Source organism: Gallus gallus, chromosome 1 (assembly GCF_016699485.2).
Source record: "Gallus gallus isolate bGalGal1 chromosome 1, bGalGal1.mat.broiler.GRCg7b, whole genome shotgun sequence".
NCBI lineage: Eukaryota > Metazoa > Chordata > Aves > Galliformes > Phasianidae > Gallus > Gallus gallus.
Window position 1 is genome coordinate 125,357,478 of NC_052532.1, and position 21,101 is coordinate 125,378,578.

A 21,101-nucleotide genomic window follows, 5' to 3' on the forward strand; every position below is an offset into this window, starting at 1 on the left:
AAAGATAACGGGCACTTTTAGTTGCAATAATTTACAATAGTGGGAACGTAAGTCTTTCATAGGCGTGGGTTACTGGTTAACATGCTAAGTAGGAAATTCCTTCAGTGCTGGCTTCTACACTGGGTAAGATTCCTGGCCAATTCTGTCCTGATTGTAATAATCCAGTTTGCTATTGGACCCTCTGAATAAAATACTCAGCCACTTGGCTATCAAACACAATATCCTATTTGCTATTTCTAAAAGGGTTATGGCTTTGTTTTTCAACAGTTTTATTTAGTCAGTTTTCTGGCTGTGCTTGGGCAATGTTATTTTCCAGTATTTTAATTTTGTTTTTCCATTTTCTTCTTCCTAAGGCTACATAAGCTATTATGTGTCCCTGCAGAGAGGCTTTATAAGCCTACCAGTGTGTGGCAGGGGTATTTGTGTGTCTTCCCCTTTGTTGCTGGGGACAAAAAAAAAAAAAAAAAAAGAAAAAAAAAGAAAAAGAAAAAAAGTATTCTCTGTTCTGGAAAGTATTCTGATTTCTGTTGAATGATTCAGTGAACCCTACCTTATTAGAGAACCATAGTTCAAGCACAATTCAGAAAGATATTTAATTTCCTTAGCCCACAGAAGCATTTCTATCTGCATGATAAAGCAGCTCATTCCAACATGCGAGTCATGAACACTTGAGTAATAGGTATACTGTTCTGCACTACTGAAGAATACTGCCAAATTTTAGGAAGGCTTAGTTCTGAAAGCATTTTACTTCGTGCCCTTCAGCCCTTGTGTAATCATGAATCAAAGTGGAAGAATGCTTGCAGAATTTTATTTGTGACATATAAAATCCCTATTCCGTAACAGCCAGCAAAGAGGTTAAAACAGCAGCAGTGTGTAAAGGAATTTGCATGATTATTGAACTTTGGTAGTCCTAATCTTCAGGTACAGTCTTATAATTATGGTTATTTTGATAAGCAATATTGCTATGCCTTTGATACTTCTGGCTGAAATGGGTTGGATTTTTTATTTTATCTTAAAACAGATCATCAAAAGCATAAAGGGAAGGAACCTCCTCCATTTAATTTACACGTCCAACTTTTCGTTAATAAAACAGGTCTCTTAGAGTAAATGCTTAAGTTTCCTATGGAGTCAGCACAGGGAAATGCCTCAGAGGTATCCAGGGGGAGAAGCCAAGTGCCTAAGCACTATGGGGAAACTTACTGTCTGTCCCACTGATTCAGCAATATTGTTCCCCACCATAGATTATTCAAATAGAACTCACCTAGTAGCTGACCTGGTTGCATTAACAGATATGATATAACAAAGAAATTGGTCCCAGTGAAGTCAACTGCTAATGATTAAGCACCTGGCATTATCTAGGAGAGCTTGCAATCCACTCCTTCAAACTGGTAATTCAAAAGGATTTTTCAGGAGGGTATTTCACAGTAGGTACTAAACAGCTGATATGAGGAACACAGTAATTCAAAGCATTATGTAAAACCCAGAGATGAAAGTTGAAACTGGCCCAGAAATTCTCTTGCTTCTGCCATACACAGCTATAATCAAAAGATCTTATGGACAACAGTTTTATGGCTAATTATTATGCTGACTACAGAGAGCGAAGATGCACACAGAGCTCTGCAAGGCACAAAGTCCCCTTGTGTGAAAGAGGCTGGTATAGGTCAGCAAAGATAAGCCAAGAAACCTACTGCTGTGTTTTGGGAAGGAGGCCAGGCTCTTCTGCTTCACAGCCATGAGAATTACTTAAAGGGCATGGCTGGATGTAACAGAACAGAGCATGCTCTTGGAAACAGCGGCTGAATGTCCAGACAGAAGCAACCTAAATTCAACTAGAAAAGCTTTTGGAGCTCAAGGCTCCGGCAACCTTGACATTCATGGTCTACTTCAATACTGGGAAATTCAAATAAGTTAAGGAACATTCTGGGTCACTGGACCACGATCACCCATGCTAGCAAGCTGATAGATTGATTACTCCTGGCCACAGTTTGGGCTGTTTGAATTGGCATTCTCTGATGGGGCCATTAATGTGTATTGTTGCACACAGGGCCCCGACGATCTCTCTGAATAACTCCTGGGCATAGAGAACACAGAGATAATCCCCAGTGTGCAGCTTGTGGGCAACCGCCCTATTTGGCAGCCAGGATGGTTTGCTAGCACAGACACAGGCCATACCGTGCCAGTTGGCCTCAATGCCTAGGAATATTCCCAGGCATGTTTAGTTTACTGATGTGAATGTAGCTGTTTCTGCACTACCCATGGAACACAACCATCTGTAATGATTTATGTATGCCATAAAATTAAAACACGTTGAAAGAAATTTCAAGGAAGAAATCAGTCTTTGAAGAGGACAGCTGGATTTTAGGAGCAAGATTGGAATCACGGTTGGAATGGCCAAATCTTGACATTTGCCTATGCACGTATTTATTTATTTATTTTTACCTTCTGAAAACACTATACACAATTATTTGTTTTGGAATGCTCATTTCCTTCACAAGGTGCAATTAATCCTCCTAGAAAACTGCATATAGGTACTTTACTGCTTCCTTTTGCAGCATCCAAGCATTCTTCTCATAAGTATCTGGTGACAGTCATGTCTTTGGTAGCCTTTACTGGTATCACCAGTCTCCTGATCCTCCATTTCCACAGTTTTGGGAATGGTGGAGAATGAAGGGTAGCTGCAGAAAGTACTTAATCTTATTGTTTGATCAGAGAAATTCCTGTCTCCACATTTATTTTTTAAATAGCCCTTTGCCAAGTCCAGAAAGTATACATTCCTGTGCTAACCAGTGCCAGTAGCTGGGACACCAAATACACAGCTTTCCTTCTATCCGTGGGGTACTCACTAAATCTGGAAACCAATCTTGTAATTCCTTTATGCAGCTTCAGACCATGTTGTGAATCTGCATTATTCTTCTAGTGCTTTGAAGATTACATCAGGTTGCTTTCTAAACTGGCACTAATTGTTAGATTAATTACCTGTATAACTTAGGGTTTGCAGAAAACACTTTGCCATGAATTGAAATTCAACTGTTCTACGTGCAGTATAAACAGAATGAATGCACTGTTTCACTTACTTAATAGTTAGGGGTTTTATATGTGTTTTTTAAAGAGAAAACAGATGGGTACAATCAAGCAGATGGGAAGACAGAAGAAAAGTAAGCACCGGGCAGAACAATATGGTTATTATAGAATCTAACAATTCAGTGTTCTCACATCAGTCTAACTGTAGGGTTTTTTTTTTAAGCATTACTTTGTAAAGGACAAATGGAACTGCAGCATACTTAAGTCCTCAGGGAATTTCTCCCCTTTTTTTATTTGGTACCATAATATATAGTTTACCTGTAGATGATAACATGCAGCATTACTATACTAGACATCTCCAATATTTCTTTGTACAATGGCATCATCAATCAGCTCTTTTCCTGCCATTCCATTTTTCCTGTGCATTTTATGCTATTTCAATCATGTAAGCTTCATAAGGCACTCATTTCTGCATTATCTGAGAGCTAACAGAATTCACTTACAAACAGGCTAAAATCTGATCAAGATGCACATGAATTTGAGATATTTGCATTTTCAATGCATTGCCATTAGTCTGCGTGAGACACAGTACTTGACTGTACTTTCTGCCTATGCGTGTATTTATATGCTTTCAGAATGAATAGCAAAGCCTACAAATAAAGACTTACTACTCTGAAGGGCAAAGTCTATCTGGAGGGATAGTGAGAAGGTACTCCTCTATCTTGGACATCTAACTAATGGTTCTGATTACTGTCCTCCAGCTTCACTGGAGACTGTGCAAGATACCATCCATCAAGCCCAGGGAGCATTGATTTAGGTTAGATACAAGGAAAAAATCTTTTACAGTGAGGGTGGTGAGGCACTGGAACAGGTTACCTAGTGCTGTGGTGGATGCCCCAGCCCTGAAGACCTTCAAGGTGAGACTGGAATAGGCCTTGGGCAACCTGCCCTAGCTGTAGTGTCCCTGTTCATTGCAGGGGAGTTGGACTAGATGACCCTCAGAGGTCCCTTCCAACACTAAGGATTCTATGATTCTATGATCATTGCCCTGGGCTCTTTGCTTTATCTAGCTACCAGTGCTCAGTGATCTGCAGCAAAATTAAACACCCACTGGTTCCTCAGTCACTGTTTAACCTCTTTACAAAAGGACTGTGAAATAGAACTCATCCATGTAGCATGGAAAGCAGTGACACTGAGCCAGACATCGGGAAGTAGACACCAAATTCAACAGGTGCTAAAGCCAATAGGTGAAGTTTGAGCCCCTGTACTGAGGAGTCTTAACACCCTGTATAACAAATTGAGAGATGTAAGAAATGGCAGAGGGGCAGAGCACTTGAGTAGATGCCTAACTTCAGCTGTGCAGGTACTCTCCAGAATAAAGAATTATCTGCTGCTGCATCTCAGGTGCCACCAGGTGTCCTTAAAGAATAACTTTTTATGGTATCCCTTCTTCCCTATATATTTTCCCTTAGATAATGTGCTTGTGATAGTGGATCACCTGAAGGCTGTTTTCCATAAAATTCAAATTAATATCACAATGCATAAGTTTACCATTACATTGCCTGGAATGACCGGTATAAAGGAAATACTATCAGGCCTGGACATTCTGGAAATAAAATAGGTTCAGGAAGATTCTGTTTTCTAAAAATCCAGCCTGTCATCTGAAATCATTCATTGGAAACTGCTGTCTTCAATCTTGTAGAGATCTTGTGCTGTTTCTCCAACCTGACATTTACTTCAGTTAATTTATTAGTTTTTTTTTTCCCCCCACGTTTATTCTTTCCTACTTGCATCCACATTTTTTACTTCCATGTATTAAGTCAACAAAGATCTCATAAGAAGATGATTCTGATGATTTCGCAAAAGGTTGGAAAAAAATGACCTTCCTCTTCCGTGTACATGCTCAGATTTTGTTAGGTAACTTTGAGTGATGAAGACCCATTTCTCTCCTCTAACTTGCATCAGCTTTCCTCTATGTTCCCAATTGCACCTCTAAAATTTAGCCTTCGTTTTAAGTTAAATTTAAAGCATGGGCAAACACAGATTCCAACAGTGTCTGTGCACAGCGCCTGGGTTATGATTACATTAGCATTTCAGTTTGGATCAGAATTGTTTTTTCTATGTCAATCTGATTGCCCTGCTTACCACGCTTTGTCATGGCTGAGCAGCAACAGAGAACACAAATTGGACTATTTTATCAATGAAATTGAGACAAAATATGCCCTCAAAGCATTTCTTAATGATGAGCACATTGGACATAACTAGGTTCCTTCTGAAGTACCCTCTCTGATACAAACAGTGGTGGCATAAGACTCTCAAACAATAGTTCTGCTCTCTGGAACTACTACTGTTTGTGCTGGACCATGCTAATGAAGACACAGCTAAAGAGAATTCTGTTTTATAGTCCCCACGCTCTTTAAAATAAAACTTGGATGACAAAGCTTTCTGAGATCCCAATGTGCACCATTAACTAAGGCAAGTAGGAACAGATTGCACAAACTTCTAATACTCTGAGAATTATCCAGTTATTATAAAAACCTTTAACAATTTTGTTAGCATTCAGAGCCACAGAGTGCACATTTTAAATGTTTAAATGCTTCGTATTCTGCGTCACCTTACTATTACTTAACTCCTACATACGTGCAGTACTGCTGAAAAAAACAGTTGCAGGCTGAAAAAATCAGCAGGGAGATTACTGATTAGTCTCTACTATATGCTCTCAAGTTCTTGCATCTCTAAATAGACTCTAATTGCAGCAGCTGTTTCCAGTCATGGCCTTACCCAGATGCTAGCAGGTCACTGACAGGGTTCCAGGCACAGATGAACACCTCTGATTCATGGCCCCGAAGGACTGTTGCTTTGTTAGGAGGAATTTCAACATCCCCGTCAATTTCCATTGGCTTTGAATGATTATCTGTAAAGAGAAATATCAGAATAAGTAGTTTGCAAGATGATGTTAGGTCTGCATTAAAAACAGTTGGTTACCTGTGGCCTAAACCTTAAAAGCAATGTATATTTAATATTCTGTGTTGTGTCACTGGTCATGCTGCTCTGTTTTCTTTCCTATGGTGATTCAAAGTTATGATATTTCCTCAAAATACAGAGCTTTCTAAAATATCCTGAATAAAGTATGTAGTTTTAGATATAAATTAGTGTTCATTTCAGTACAGATTTTCTTGAAGATGGCTTCATTTAAATCAAAGATTAATTGAAGTAGGAGATTGCCATGTATGAGAAAAGATTTATGCTGTTCTTCTAAAAAAGCAGCATACAGCACATTCATTTTCTTCGACAGTGTCCAATTAGAAGTGTGAGGGCTACTCAGATGTAGGATATATGTAGTATGGGCCTAATTCCCCGAGAACAGCAGGGAAACAGTGAGCAATTCTCTTCTTATGGGTACCACGATACATGCAAAGGGACCAACTGATGCTAGATATACTTAACCCACATACTGTGATTCTGGGTCTGTGATTCAGACTGCAGTCTAAGCAACTTTGGTTTTATAAACCTTTTTTATTTCCTTAAGGAAAAAAAAAAAAAAAGTGAGTTTAAAACAATGAATTTCTCTTAGTGGCGGCATTTCATACCAATTTGCATTGTGAATAATATTTTCACTCCAGATTTTCATTGCGTCAGTATGTATCTCAAACTGCACTTCCTGGCTGCGACACAAGATTATTATCCCCTGTGAATGAGACACCAATCAAGGGCAGGTAACACAGTGGAACAACAGGCAGCAGATGTCAGGTACAGAACTGCAACCCATTTCACAGAAAGCACATCCAAGAGCAGAGAGCTGGCAGGCTGACGGAGAGGCAGCCTTGTGTTATCTCATCAATGCCTTGGCCAGCTGAACTGCTCTGATTGATCAAAATCCAAGTTCTCAATCTGGGTTAAGTCTTTTAGTTAGTCATTCTTTAATCACATATGGAGATCCATAGGTTCACAAGTGGAATAATTATGCTCCTTTATTGCCACATGTTTATGGCATTTAGAATCAGCCATCTGTCCTGATACTCATGCTCCGTTGAGCTATTGCCCACTGACTGGCAAAACAGACTGTGATGTTACACAACTGCCATCAGAAGGAAGATCTCCAGATTTCTACCCTAACCCATGCTTTCAAATACCCTGTTTTGTGCTAATTTATGCTGACTCATGTACGTAGCACTTTCCATAGAATTTCTGAGAATGGCTTAGCTTGGAGGGGACATTAAAGATCATCTAGTTCCAACCCTCTGCCATGGACTGGGTTGCCAACCACTAGATCAAGCTGCCCAGGGCCCCATCCAACCTGGCCCTGAGCACCTCCAGGGATGGGGCACCACAGCTTCTCTGGGCAGCTGTGCCAGTGCCTCACCGTCCTCTCAGTAAAGAATTTCTTCGTAACATCTAACCTAAGTCTCCCCTCTTTTAGATTAAAGCCATTCTCCTTTGTCCTATCACTATCAGACTGTGCCAAAACTTGGTCCCCATCCTGCCTGTAAGCTCCCTTCAAGTACCAGAAGACCGCAATGATGTTTCCTCAGAGCCTTTTCTTCTCCAAGCTAAACAAGCCCAACTCTCTCTAAGCTTTCTTCATAGGAGAGGCGCTCCAGCCCTCTGATCATCTTTGTGGCCCTCCTCTGGACTCGCTCCAACAGCTTCACATCCTTCCTGTACTGGGGGACGCACACCTGGATGCAGTACTCCAGGTGGGGCCTCATAAGGGCAGAGTACAGGCGGACAATCCCCTCCCTCTCCCTGCTGCCACCCCTGTTTTGATGCTGCCCAGGATACTGCTGGTCTTCTGGGCTGCAAGCACACACTGCTGGCTCATGTCCAGCTTTTTGGCCATCAGGACCCTAAAGTTCCTCTCTGCAGGGCTGCTCTAATGAGTTCTTCTCCCGGTCTGTACTCGTACACTTCTCACAGCAAATTTGGGTAGGTACCCTATTAACCATGTCTGTGCCATAGCTATGACATAGGTTTACAAGTAACTCAATGAGTTACACAACACTGGGTATTAAAATTGAAGAACAATTTAGTAGCTTCACAGTTCACGTTCCTAATTCAAAGTATCCGTACTTCTGACCACACTTAATGCCCATGGACTGGCTGCATTAAACTAAACTATTACAAATGCCTGTTTGTAAAACTCACGTATGCTGAGCACTGTTCTTGATAATTCTCTATGTAAAATTAATATAATCAGTATATACTAGTACTTGAGATGCAGCCTGACATTAGCAGCTGGGAACTCTGATAAGATGTTCTGAGTAATCAGGGAAACACAGTCCAAAGCACTGTTAAACACAACCAATCAGGACATATAGGCCTCAAAGTCCTGTATGTCTCACCACAGCAAAGAATCACCAGGTTTAAAGCATATATTGATGAGAAAAACAGCAGCATGGTAACTATTAGGCATTCGCGTGTGTCCTGTTCACAGTGTGAGTTGGAAGCTGGGATTAAATCATGCAGTGAGATCTTTCACGTGTTTTAATTTGAAGAATTAAATGAGATACTACTCCTACCACATACGATGCCACTGTTACCTGCCTGGCTCTAAAGGAAGAGCTGCTTTTTACTCCCGAATAAAACCAAATGATGGCTTGAAAGAAGATTTACTTCAAGGTCTCAGAGTTGTGAGGTACTACCAGAGCAAGGACATCTGATATTTAGAAGTATTTTTTGTTTGTACATGGCCAGATGGAGAAATTTAGATATGTTCTTTGAATGTTATTAATTGTTTTGCAAAAAGAACAAACTCGTGACATGAAAAAAAAAAAAAACCCTCAATCAAGTGATACTTGCATTAGTACATACGAGATTGAGTGGCCTTTGGAAACAATGAAATATCTGCACAATTATTTTCTACTGTTTTCCACCAGCAATTTTGACACTACAGCTTTGATGGTTCAAAAAAGAGGGAGGAGAAGATGAGAAATCTTTCAGAAATTGTTTCCAAATGTTCATTCTGTATGTCTTTTCTTCCTGCTTTTCATCACGTAATTAAGTAGTGATGTTAAAGAACATTCGTATTTAAAGGGTTGCTCTTTACAAAGCATAAAATGCCCCACTGAATAAACAGAATGAATGAACATACTGCTTCAGGCTCTTTTCAGATAGACATGATTAAGTTGTACCAAGTGCAGACCTTCAAGAGTGAATAACTTAGTCTGCATACTGGAGAACTGTGCTTAAATGTTAACACAAACTATTTTCTAAAGGCCATCTATGGTTAAGACTACACTGAGTTCTAATATTTTTCCTCAAACATATTAAAAATACAAAATCACTGGAAAGTTATATTCCCTGCCCCCAAAATTATGTTGATTTTTTTAAAATGTAATTTTAACATACCAACGAGTGATTACAACTCTTTTTTCCCCCACTAAATTAAAACAAAAATAATGTATTTTTAAGCTCTTACCGGTGCTAACCCTGACTTTTCACAGGAAATGATTTTTGAGTTAAATATTTGACAGGCCATTCAGCGAAGTTGTTCTTTATGGCTGTAGCTACAATAAAGGAGCTAGGTTGAGTGTTTTTTCTTTTCCAGAGATTTATTTTTCTTAAACCCGACCCAATCGTTGCAAATATAATGATAAAAACAACAGTAAAAAATATTTGAGTTGGGAAACAAACCAATGCCAATCCTTTTAAACTAATTTTTAAAGCGACTCAAAACAGAAAACATTACTCAGGAAGCAGCAAAAGAAGGTAGCAATTTCCTTCACTCACTTATTTTAACTCTGCATCTCTAACTGTTAGATTTTTCTGTCTCTCTTTCTTAAATTATGACTAAGGAAGGGCACACTACCCCAAACCATCCCCGTATATGCTAGTTCTGTCGAATCCAACAACAGTGGAAATTATGGCTCAGGAATTCTCTCTCATCTTTTCTATCAACACACTTTCCTACAAAGTATGTCTCCCAGCTTTCACCTTACTCATTTTATGTCCCATCCTAAGCATCTTCTGATCTTATCCTAAATGTTTCGCCTTAATCTAAGCTCTTGTCATATCTCTCATCTTAGTGTATCCTAGACTGAACACTCTCTAAACACAGTGATAAGGGTGAAGGTAAGGCTGGATCCATAGTTTGCCCTGTGTAAGCAATAAAAAGGAAGGGCGTGACCTTTTTGTTAATTCATTTACATAATTACCTTTTTCTAACTTTACCATAAAAGAAGGAAATATAAGTTTAAGACCATTACTCAGACCTATGCAATAAACTGCCAGTTAGATCTGTTATTTCTAGTGGTTTCTGATAACTACTGAGAGAGATCTCTTACAATTTTTTTTCAACAGGTCTGATCAAGGGTGAGAGCACCAGTTTTGCAGATCTGTATGCACCTCCCAAGTATAATCCTCAGCCTGAAGTTGTTGATACCTTGCTGATATCCTCTGAATGACTCTAACAGAAAGGTTATAGTCCTTCCAGAGCAAGGGAGGCACTCAAAGAGCCATCTGTCTGTGTATTTCTCAGCAGCTTCTCCCTGAAGTCTCCTCCTTAAATTGCAGACCTCACCTCTTTGCTCAGGATGATGAACTGGCAGAAGAACAGCTGCCAATGAGATGTGCCAGCTGGCCAGGTACTCCTTCAAGACCTTCTGTCTTCCCACTGCCATGACTCTGTTAACCTATCTGCCTGGCAGGTTCTTAGCCTTATTCATGTTTTTAAGTTTGTAGTCTCATAGCCTATGAAATTTCACTGGACAACACCGATGTCGTCATCTTGCATCCTGCTCCATGCAGATACTGGGTGAGATTAGGTCATACATGACTTTTCCACCTTAATACTCTAAGGAAATTTCACAACTGTTCATGAAACGACTTCTATTAAAAACCACTGTAAGAACTATTACTTTTAATAATATGATGACAGATCTGAGAGATTGAGGTTTACAGAGTGGTCACACATCTGAACTGATCTGAAAGGCTCTCATGTTGTTAAAACAATAGCATGCATGTTTCTTCACATCAGAGGAAGTAAGTCTGAGAAGTTCTGCATTTGTGATGATCTGCTATTTGGTTTTCTAACTTCAGAATTTGTTTACTGAGACAGAAGGATATTCTCCAAAAATTTTTACCAATGATCAGAATGAAAGAGTCAACAACAACAACAAAAAGTCAGCGGTAGATACATTTGAAAGTGCTTTTGTTTCTGTTTGTACCACTTCATATATGAAATAAGTTCAACTTCAAAACAAAGGATCAGTTGGAAGTAAAACATTAACATTTTTCACAGATCTAAAACAGGTAACATCTTGGAATTTTTTAGAACTTTTAACATCCCTTTCTCAAAAGAAAAATGTATTTTAAATCATTTCAGTGTTAGTGGGGGGAACCATTCTGTCTAACTGGAATTCCCTGAAAGAAAATCTGGTTTGAAAGCATTTTTCTCACTGACCCAGAGAGGAATCTATTCAAGTCAAAGAGAAGGCAGAGACTGATAAAGGCATCTACACTGCAGAACAAAGAAAATCTGTTACATGACAACAGTCCTGACCTGTTTCTTGTCTAAACCAAAGAGCTCTTGGGATTTCCTACAAAACCTGTCATGCATGTTCCTCTAGAATTTCTTTTGAAATACATAATGTATTGAGGTTTCATTTCAGATGTTAGCCAATGCCCTAATATAGTTTGCACACAGAAACCAAAACCATTAATCACATCCGCTCAACAATGCTAGTGCAGCCATCAAGATTTAGTTACGCTCACAGGAATATACACCTACCTTTAGATGTCTAAGACATGAGCTCAATCTCCCTCTGTCATCAGTAAACAAAGGTGAATTTGGAGCTCTTAGGGACTGACTGTTCCCATAGTGCAACAATCTACAGGAGGTAAGACCTTCACATTGATACTTGCTTGTGTGACTAAGCATGTAGTTTTAAGTAAAAAAGCAAGGAACTCTCTCCTCTGTGCCTTCAAAACAAATTCACTGCTTCCAAACTGTTAGGAGTGGTTTCTGGCTCATACAAGCTTCTATCCAGTTCTTGACCATTCTGTACAGGAATGGATAGGCCAAACTGTGCCAAGGACCACAGCAATAAGGCACTGGATCATCACAGGGTAGGTAGTGCTCAGTGCAGTGCTCTGGTCAGGCTTTAATTATACAAATATGGCTTGCAGGTCCCAGCCTCCCAACCCACCTCCCCCTAGCTTGGCCAAAATGATCAACTGCAGCTGCAGCTTCTCCCAACTTTCATCATATGTATTCAAGCACCTGTAAGGCTGATAATATTAATGAAATCTACAGATAGCCTGCTCCAAGGAAATTGCATACAGCTCCATTTCGTGACGCTGGTTTCAACTTGCAATTCTGAAGATATTTGAAGTTTTTGCATTCTAAGAGAGTATCAGTAAAACGCGGTATTGTGAGAGAAAATGTGTCATCTAGTCAGAAATCTTTCTAGAATTACCCCATCCTCTTGAAATTACTCCCCTCAGTTTTACCATGTTACAGACACCAACGAAGTACATGAGGATTATTCAAAATCTAATCTACCCCAGCAGTGGAAAGCAGCTGCACAGGTTGGCTTACTTATTGCATGTGCCCCATTCTCCTCTCCATTCACAGTGGCTTCTCCGTTCTTTGGTGTGTTCTGCTGGGAAACAGCAGTCGTCGTTGTTCCCGCTGTTGCTGCCGTTGCTGCTGCTGCTGCTGCTGCACTGGCTTGTTGCTGAGCTAGCTTCTCTCTGAATGCTTGCTGCCGGGTCTGTACAACATCAGGCATCACTGCGTCTATCAGAGACAGTGACTCTATTGGCCTGCCATCAAATACTGTACCATCCTGCAAAGAAAATGAGCCAAAATAAAATTGCAAGCTCAGGATCTTCACCACCGAGGCTGGCAAAGAGGCAATGCTATAAAGAAACAAAACTGGGTTGTGTGAGGACACTGTTCTGTGAAAGAACAATTTGTTCAAAATTTACATTAGAATCAGGCATCTAAACTCTTTACAGTAAAGACTGAAAAATATGATGTTATGAAAACATATTGTCTGAATTATGACAGAAAGTTTACTTTATTTAGTAGTTTGAAAAGGAAAGAATTATGGCTAAAGTCATGACAAAGCCAAACAGACTTGGGTTGAATGGCTTGCGTTCCTGCACTTGCAGGAGCATATGAATGGAAGCAGTAGATGAATAACAAACCTCAGACAAAATAAAATGTATATGCAAATTCACTGTTTCTCTATACCACATTCATCAGCCCAACAGCACCAGTTGTAGCTGATTGTACAGGACTGCTTTACCACTATTTCTCCTTTTTTTCCCGTAGTTTCGTTAACAATAGTTACAGATCTCATTTTGATTTCTGTAGATCAGGCTTCAGGTTTAACAAGCAATTGAGTTAACCTTCACGGACTATTTTTTAAGACTTAATACAGACTCAGGTCAACAACTGCTTTATCCACATAGCTCTGCTTCACTTTCACTTTCCTATTACCTTAAATATGGCTTTTAGAAAGGTTTTAGAAGGCTCTATACCGAGGTACTTTACTGATCTTCTTCAAACTCCATTTCATTCTTTGAAATAAACAAGACACAACAATGAAAGATCTGGGTTTTAGGAATAAGATGTAAGGTTTGGATACGGATAGACGAAGCAGCTGGGAAACTGTCATTTTCAAAAGATACCAATAACTGGTAAGGAAAAATAACAGTTGGGCTTACAAGTCTGCTTCTCTTGGACTGTCCTTTGAATTATACCTTACAATTATGTTATTAAAGTATTACATATCTGTTTCCTCATGGGGAAGAAAACAGAGGAAAGAGTCATTAGAGAAGACACACGTAAGAGCTCTTTCTCCTCAACGTTTTTAATGTAAATGTCTCTATAGACATTTATTTGAATCCTGGCTCAAGTCCTTGCTACAGCATGAAAAACAAACGTTTGCCAATGGATTTTGGCATCTTACATTTTTAACTATAAGAAGGCTCACTGGAATATTTCCACAACTGTCTTTACACAAATCACAAACAATGCTTTAATTTTATACACACTAATTTATAAACTCGTGATTACTCACCGCTCTGAAGTAACACACACAATATATCTGTAGCCACTACTGGCACACAGACATGAGGAAGAGTGGCTTTTGTTTTGCTGTACAGTACTTCTAACTATATGATCAAGCAGAAGTGAACCACTTGGAGAGCAGAAGAAATCACAGTAGTGACAACACATGTATTTTTAGATTATTCTCTCAAAAGAGGTAAAGTCTGAAGCTGGATTCACAGGAATAGCACCTTATACCTTTCATACAACCTGAATTTATAGATGCTGTTCACGGTGAATGTTTCTAACTGTGTAGCTCTAATATCAGGCACAAGGCCAAATGTTAAGTAGCAGCAAATTGAGAGAGATTCCTCACATTGGTTTGTTATTACAACTGCATCAAAGTGCAGCTTGGCATGAATGTCAAATGTCACTGCCCCAATTAAAAAACACATATACAACTCTTAAACATGGTATTGGGTCATAAAAAGAAAACCATACAGACTGTTAAAGAGAAAAACAAATGGATTTCCAAACCATACAGTACAAACACTGCATTTTCTCTATTTTATATTCCTTTGTTCTCACCCACGTTGCTCACATACGACATTCAGCTATAGAGGAAAAAGCAGTAGCATTTTACGCATTAATATTAATACAGATCTGTGACAAATACTGCTATCTGTGATAAATATTTTGTAATGCAGCACTTGCTCATCTGTCATGCTCCACTCCCTCTCCAAGTATTGCGCCTTTAAGGTTGGCAGGGCAAGAACGCTGGCTTTTCCCACATGCCCTCTTTGTTTCCCCTTGCAGCTCGATGAGAACAGAGACACTTTGTGGCTGCTCACACAATGCACACAGACAACCAGTGACCCAGCCAGGATGAGAATTTACACACACTTGTTTCGGCATGTCTGTGACAGGATGGTGCTCTGTCTCTGTATGATCTGAGCCAAAGCCACTGAAATCAGAAGAATCTCTCCACTGATCTCAATGGACTTTTAGTCAGGTTCCTCACGGCTCGCAAACAGCAGCACTAGGTTCTAATAGGCAGCAGGGACTGAAGTTTTAACCTACACTGCAAACTTTTCCTATCAAACTCTGCTGTCACCTTGAAAACACAATACTGTAACCACAGACAAACCATCCTGTTTGCTGCAGGAATCTCCGCACCCGCTCTGTTGCCTTGGGTAGTAGAAACACTGTAAAACCCACATAAGCAACACAGAGGTGGCTTCAGCGCCACAGCCAATAAGCGAAATGTGTACCTCAGAGCTGCTTAGCTCTCTGCTGGGTGGGGCAAAACAGGGTGAGTAACAAAAGGAAACCACATCAACGCAAGGTGAGGACGGATGGTGGGTGTGTATTTGAGACACGTCCCGTGGTGAGCTCCAGCACGCTGGCTGGCGGTGCCCAGGAGGGGTGTGAGAGGGGTGGTGGGATTACTTACTTCGTTGATGCTGATCTCAGCCTCCACATACTGGAGCCCTTTCTGGAGGATGGAGATGAGTGCAGCAGGTGGCACTAGTGTTCCGTTGATGTTGGACTGACTGATGTGGCTCTCGATACCGAACGTGAAGGCCGAGTGGGAGAAACCTGAGAGCAGGAAAAGGAAGCCATGACATGAAATCTAAACGCACCAGCCAGATACACCTTCATGGTCTAAAAATAATGCTGCTTCAAGATGCAAAAGACGCTGCAGCATAACTGGGGGAAGGCTGCTGCAGAGGCTAAGGGGAGCTGTGCCAACGGCCCCACAGCCGCCTGTGCATGGCCCTGCACATCTCGTGGGCAGCAAGCATCGCTCTGAAACGTGTATGCACGCACAGGAGAGCAATCATGGGAACTGGCCAGCTGAAAACAAAAGCACAAACATGAAAAATACGAGTCACCACGAGGGCACGTTCAGCTAACAATAAAAATAACTCAGGTCTTCATTTTCCTGTCTGCGTTTTCATATCAGTGCTTCCTGAAGCTGAGCACTTACACCCCTGCCAGTACCACACAACACCAGGGCACAGGCGCAGCTCACGCAGGGAAGCCGTGTGCTTATGCAAGGGAGAAGTTTGAAATCCACATTTATTGCTGAGTGTAATACAGAGCATTGCCATTAAGCATGAGTCAACAGAATGGCCACTCCTGCAAACCTATCTTCTGAAAGCGAACAGCAACAGCAAAAGTAATTAATTGGGATCTGTCGAACAGCAGATGAAGAGCCAATTCGACGGCCCTCCCTTCATCCCGATGCTTTTCTCTTCACCATTTCATTTTCTTTCTCTTTGCCGTTCCATTTCTGTCACTGTCCTAGAAATAAGTGGTCGCGACGCCGTAAATTGAACTGTTTTTGTGGATGAATGCTGAGGCTCTGCAGCCGAGTGGTTGGGAGGGCCTCTGGGCACTGCTGTCTGGCCTGGAGGCCGCAGACCCACAGCGCGCAGGCAGTGGTGGGGGGAAGGGAGCACAGGATGTAGATGTAACCGTAGGAACCCATTTATCACCACGCCGTCTCCAGAGCATTAATCTGACATTAAAAGCCTTGGGGAAACCACCCATGCGCTGTCTGAAACAGGAAGAATCTTAGCAGTCTCCGCTGACCAGACAAGAGGAAAAAGAAAAAAAAAAAAAAAAAAATGAAGAAAAAAAGAAAGCAGTTCTCAAATGAAAATACTTCCGTTAAATATAGCTTTGCCTCTTCCCCTTGTCAACAGTAGTTTCATTTATAGTTCTGTCCGTTAAGGGATTTCCCCTCTGTCACTGCAATGTCCGATTGTGTGTGGGCTGGCGGACAGGATTTTGGGCTCGCTCCACAGCACTACTTTCTCTCCCTCCGTCAAACTGTTTTCAAGACTCTCTTTGCAACCAGCTCAATTGCCATCATAGGCAGATAGCAAAAACAAGCTGAGAAACAGAATGCCTCCCACATGTGAAAACCAAGGTATGCATTTCCCTGTGATTCTCTCCCCCTGCACACTTCATTTTGCCACTGCTTTTCTTCTCCTCCAGCCTCTATTCTTCCCTTTCCCTTTCGTACCTCCCTTTCTCAGTACTCCTCCATTTTTAGGAACGTTTAAAACACTTTCTAAAAAGTGTCAGGTCGACCCAGAAGAATTACTACGTATGAGCACAAGCATGAAAACAAAGCAGAGGGAAAAAACACCTGAAGAACGGCAGTATCATTTACCTAATCCCTGGTCCCCCTTTACCCTGTCTCACTCTTTATATATCCTGGTCTAGTTTATGAGCTGCTGGACCTCCTGCTGCATCCAAAATAGATCTGCAGGGCAGTGTTTTTGCCTTGTTATTTGCTTTGCAGAACATCCAAGCACATTGCTGGGTACCACGATGAGAAGGAAGCCAAACACTCAGCACACAGGGCTTGAGTCAGAGAGACCCAGGGTTTGATCGCTGAACACTGAAATCTCTATGTATATATAAACACAGGGCATGCGATTAATCAGATCCCACTAGAGGTATATTTGAGAGTATTTAAGTTAAACAACAACAACAGTAATAATGCATTCTTGAAAAGCAGTGGACTTTAAAAAGCACGACATTAATCAGCCAATCTACTTAAAAATGCAGTAGACGCAGATAATTAAGCTGTTGTCCAGTTCCCTACTAAAAGAGACAGCAGTTAGCTTGTGAGCTGGCAGCTCATGATTCTGTAAAGTGGTCTCCGATTTGATCAAAAGGCAGAGAGAATAAAAATGGCAAACAATAAACATCCACAGAAGATGGTAAAAAACAGAAAACTTACTGTGTATCTACAGCAGCCTTAATTTTAACTACGACTTCATTACTGCATACGGCATCCTGCAGACCTTTCTGCTGACTGCTGTCACATCTCATTTGAAGTCTCATTGTTGCCAGCAGACAGGTTAACATGGCATACAGCTAACCTCTCTGGCCAGTACTGAGCTGCCAAGTCCTTGAAGTGCAAGACCTCTCACCTGACTGCGGGTGAGAAAAGGAACCTCTCAGCAAAAAACACAGCTGTGTTATTGAAACGAATCCTTTCATTTGACTGTTCCTCTCCATGACAAGTAACTATTACCAAAGCACCCCTGAGATGACCACACAAAAAACTCCTGGGTACACTGTCACTGAATATAAATCTCACTCACTTATCTCCAGCAGCTGAGACAGATGTTCCCAAATCTTATCTGGTAAGATCCAAAGGATGAAAACCAAGAGTGAAACTACTTAAGTGGGTGCTGCTGGACACTGTACAGCAGTATTTAAAAGAAAAACAAAGAAACAACCACCCAACCAACCTATAGCTAGTTATCTCCCGATTTCTTAAATATTACCATAGGATTTACATAACGTATGGAAGTACACTGACTTTAGAAGTTGCACACACAGTTAAGAAAATTCTGAATGAAGCTGTACCCACGTCAGGTTTTGGTAACACTGAAAAATCATTAGAGCTTTGCTTTTATGGTTAACAGATGTCATCAGTTCTCTTTAGGGCTCTGTGAGTACATGGCGTTATATTGCTATGTTGCAGCCCTTTACAGTTCAGTCATATAAAAAGGTGATTTTTACTAAACAAAGGCAAGTTTCTTTTAAATGCTAGCTATTTAAATGCTTGTGTTACAAATGCTGACTTGGCCCTCCTTCTGAAGTTCATGAAACCACATGAGGCAGCGCAAAGCCAGGAAGCCAGCACACCACCCCCTCGATGACTGTGCAGGCTGTCAAGGCAGTCAGGGAGGGAGAACAGCAGGAGAACGTGCTCTGCAAATGGCAGTCCTAGGGAAGGATGTGACCGGGATGGCATGCTATTCTGGCAGACCAAAACTCAAAATGCTGCAGTTGCAGTGAAGTAAAAGAAGTGCTTTGCAAACATGTGTCCATATGCATCAGTTCTTAAAATTCTGTCAGCCAAGTGATTGTAATAATCATTCTATAAAACGTTAATTTATACCCAAATAACACCAGTAAGTGGTGTCTTAAAGTAGTAAAACCTTTGAGGATACATGCAATGAGACTCTGAGCTTTTAAGGTTGCGGACACGAACACAAAGGGCTAAAGGGAGGGATCATGGCCACATGCTGGAACTGGTTTTGCACCAGTGAGCTGGACAGTCACCTGTGCAGTGACACGACCAGTGCCACAAATGGTATCTTTCAGCAGCCCTGAGAGGATGGCTGCCAGGTCTTTCCCACCTCAGCCTAGAGACAAGATTGGAAAACACGAACCATCGAACTACGTACAATGTGTAAAAACAGAATCATACATGAAAGAAATCCAAACAAACAGTGGATTAACTGCAGGACTTCATATGGTCACCTTAAAACGTGGTATCTATCCATTCTGGGGTAGTTGTCTGTAAAGATTTTGCAGAGCATAAAAGCAATGAATGATATATGAAAATGCCTAATGAATGCAGAAAAATAATGACATAATGAAATGAATCCCACCTAAAAAAAAATTGCTATGCAAGTGTTTTTGACTTGAAAAGTGAGTGAAATTCATCATTTAGAGATTCCCTCACGTTTATACTGACAGTGATAACAGATCCTGGTTCTGCGCTGCATCTCTTCCCACATCGAGGTGCCTGTATATACTACAAATGGTACTACACAGTCAGTTGGGAATTCTTCCCCTAGGCAGTGCCAAAAAATGCATATGTAGGGCTATTTTGCAAAATTCCACTGATAGATTTTGCTGCAACTGCAAAAATAGAAATAATAGGCTTTTTTTTTTTTTCTCCTCCCCCCTTGGCTGCTCCTTTTTCAGTTAAAAATGGCCTCCCTGACAGGCAGTATTTGCCACTGATTTTTTGTTTAACGAACATAATGCTGTTCTTTGCATGCTGATTGATCTGCAGGCTATGTAACTTTAGTTGTTTGCAATATGCTTGGCTCACAGCGGCAATGCCTTGCAAACGCGGGCATAGGAAACAGAGATAGCTGGGCTGCCGTGCAGCCTGAAGAAAGCCCTGTCTCCTCTGGAGACGTGCCTCACCTGGTCTGAGTTAAGCATTCCTTCTTTTAAGCACACAAATGGGGTGCTGCTGAGTATTCCCTGTGCTACTTGATCTAGCAATCATAGATCCATCTGACTGACATTCCCTAAGTGCTCTCTTCATTTTCGGATTCCTTTATCGCTGTAAAGAGCAGTCTTGCTTAAACTTAAAGTGCAATAGCTATGGCACCTACTGCTGCATTTGTGCAGGTGAGAAGACTGACAAAGAAGGGTCTGTGGAAGCAACGTCTTTTGACATATTTCTGTCTTAGCCAGTTACCCAGGAATGACTAGCGACAGTTAAGCTGTTTACTGAGTACCATACAAGTCTTCTGTTTATGAGCTAATTTTTTTTTTTAAACCTAGTAAGTTTACTTAATACACTGTTCAGTTTTTTTTAAAACACATTTTGACTCAAGTTGTTTTCAAATTATTCAACTTAATTATTCATACTATGTGATTCTTCATACTACGTGAAACATTTGTTACCACAGAATGAAACGGAGAATAAATGATTATGAACATCAAACTGTCTTTGACGCACATCTCAGACATCTCTCTGAGGAACTGAGTAGAAGCAATAACCCATTCTTACAAATCTTTGAATAACTCATGCCCAGTGTGGTCTTCGATCCAGGAAAATGGTGAGATATCATATGGAGGTCTGTGCCATTTCCTTTAATGACTTTTCCTATTTCTTTCATTCAGGCAGTCCAGACAGGTTTTCAAAATGTAGTGACTCCAGGTTCATTTTCCTGAAGTCACTAAATTACTGCTGTTATTACCTTAAGAGATAGATGTCAACTCCTTTTTCTGTAACAATTTAACTGCCTCCAGGTGCACTGTTAAATAATGAACACATTTTATTTCACTGATTTCTCTAATACTGTGTTGTCTTCCTTTATGGAATTTCCAAATACTATGTCTTCCAATTCTTATCTTGATGTAACACACTGTTCTCTTACGAAGTGTTTGGTAGGTACGGGGTACAAAAATAAGGAAGGTCGTACCAATGATTAAAACTTCTGGCTTGGTAACTTCTGGTTTTGCAACTGCTATAATGTGATTCACTGGCAATCTCATTCTTCTGATGGCATGAGTGCTT

The 21,101-nt window shown here is 40.7% G+C and overlaps 1 protein-coding gene across 19 annotated transcripts in view; it reads right to left on the reverse strand.

Annotated features, from left to right (window-relative positions):
- TBL1X (transducin beta like 1X-linked) overlaps positions 1–21,101 on the reverse strand; it is a 199,945-nt gene that overhangs the window by 21,886 nt on the left and 156,958 nt on the right. For all 19 annotated transcript variants that reach the window (XM_015273692.4, XM_015273683.4, XM_040700983.2 and 16 more), the window contains 3 exons: positions 15,474–15,619; positions 12,560–12,809; positions 5,803–5,935 (listed from right to left, as the gene is read on the reverse strand). In XM_015273692.4, coding sequence (XP_015129178.1) covers positions 5,803–5,935; positions 12,560–12,809; positions 15,474–15,619 — 529 coding nt within the window. The remainder of the gene's footprint in view (positions 1–5,802; positions 5,936–12,559; positions 12,810–15,473; positions 15,620–21,101) is intronic.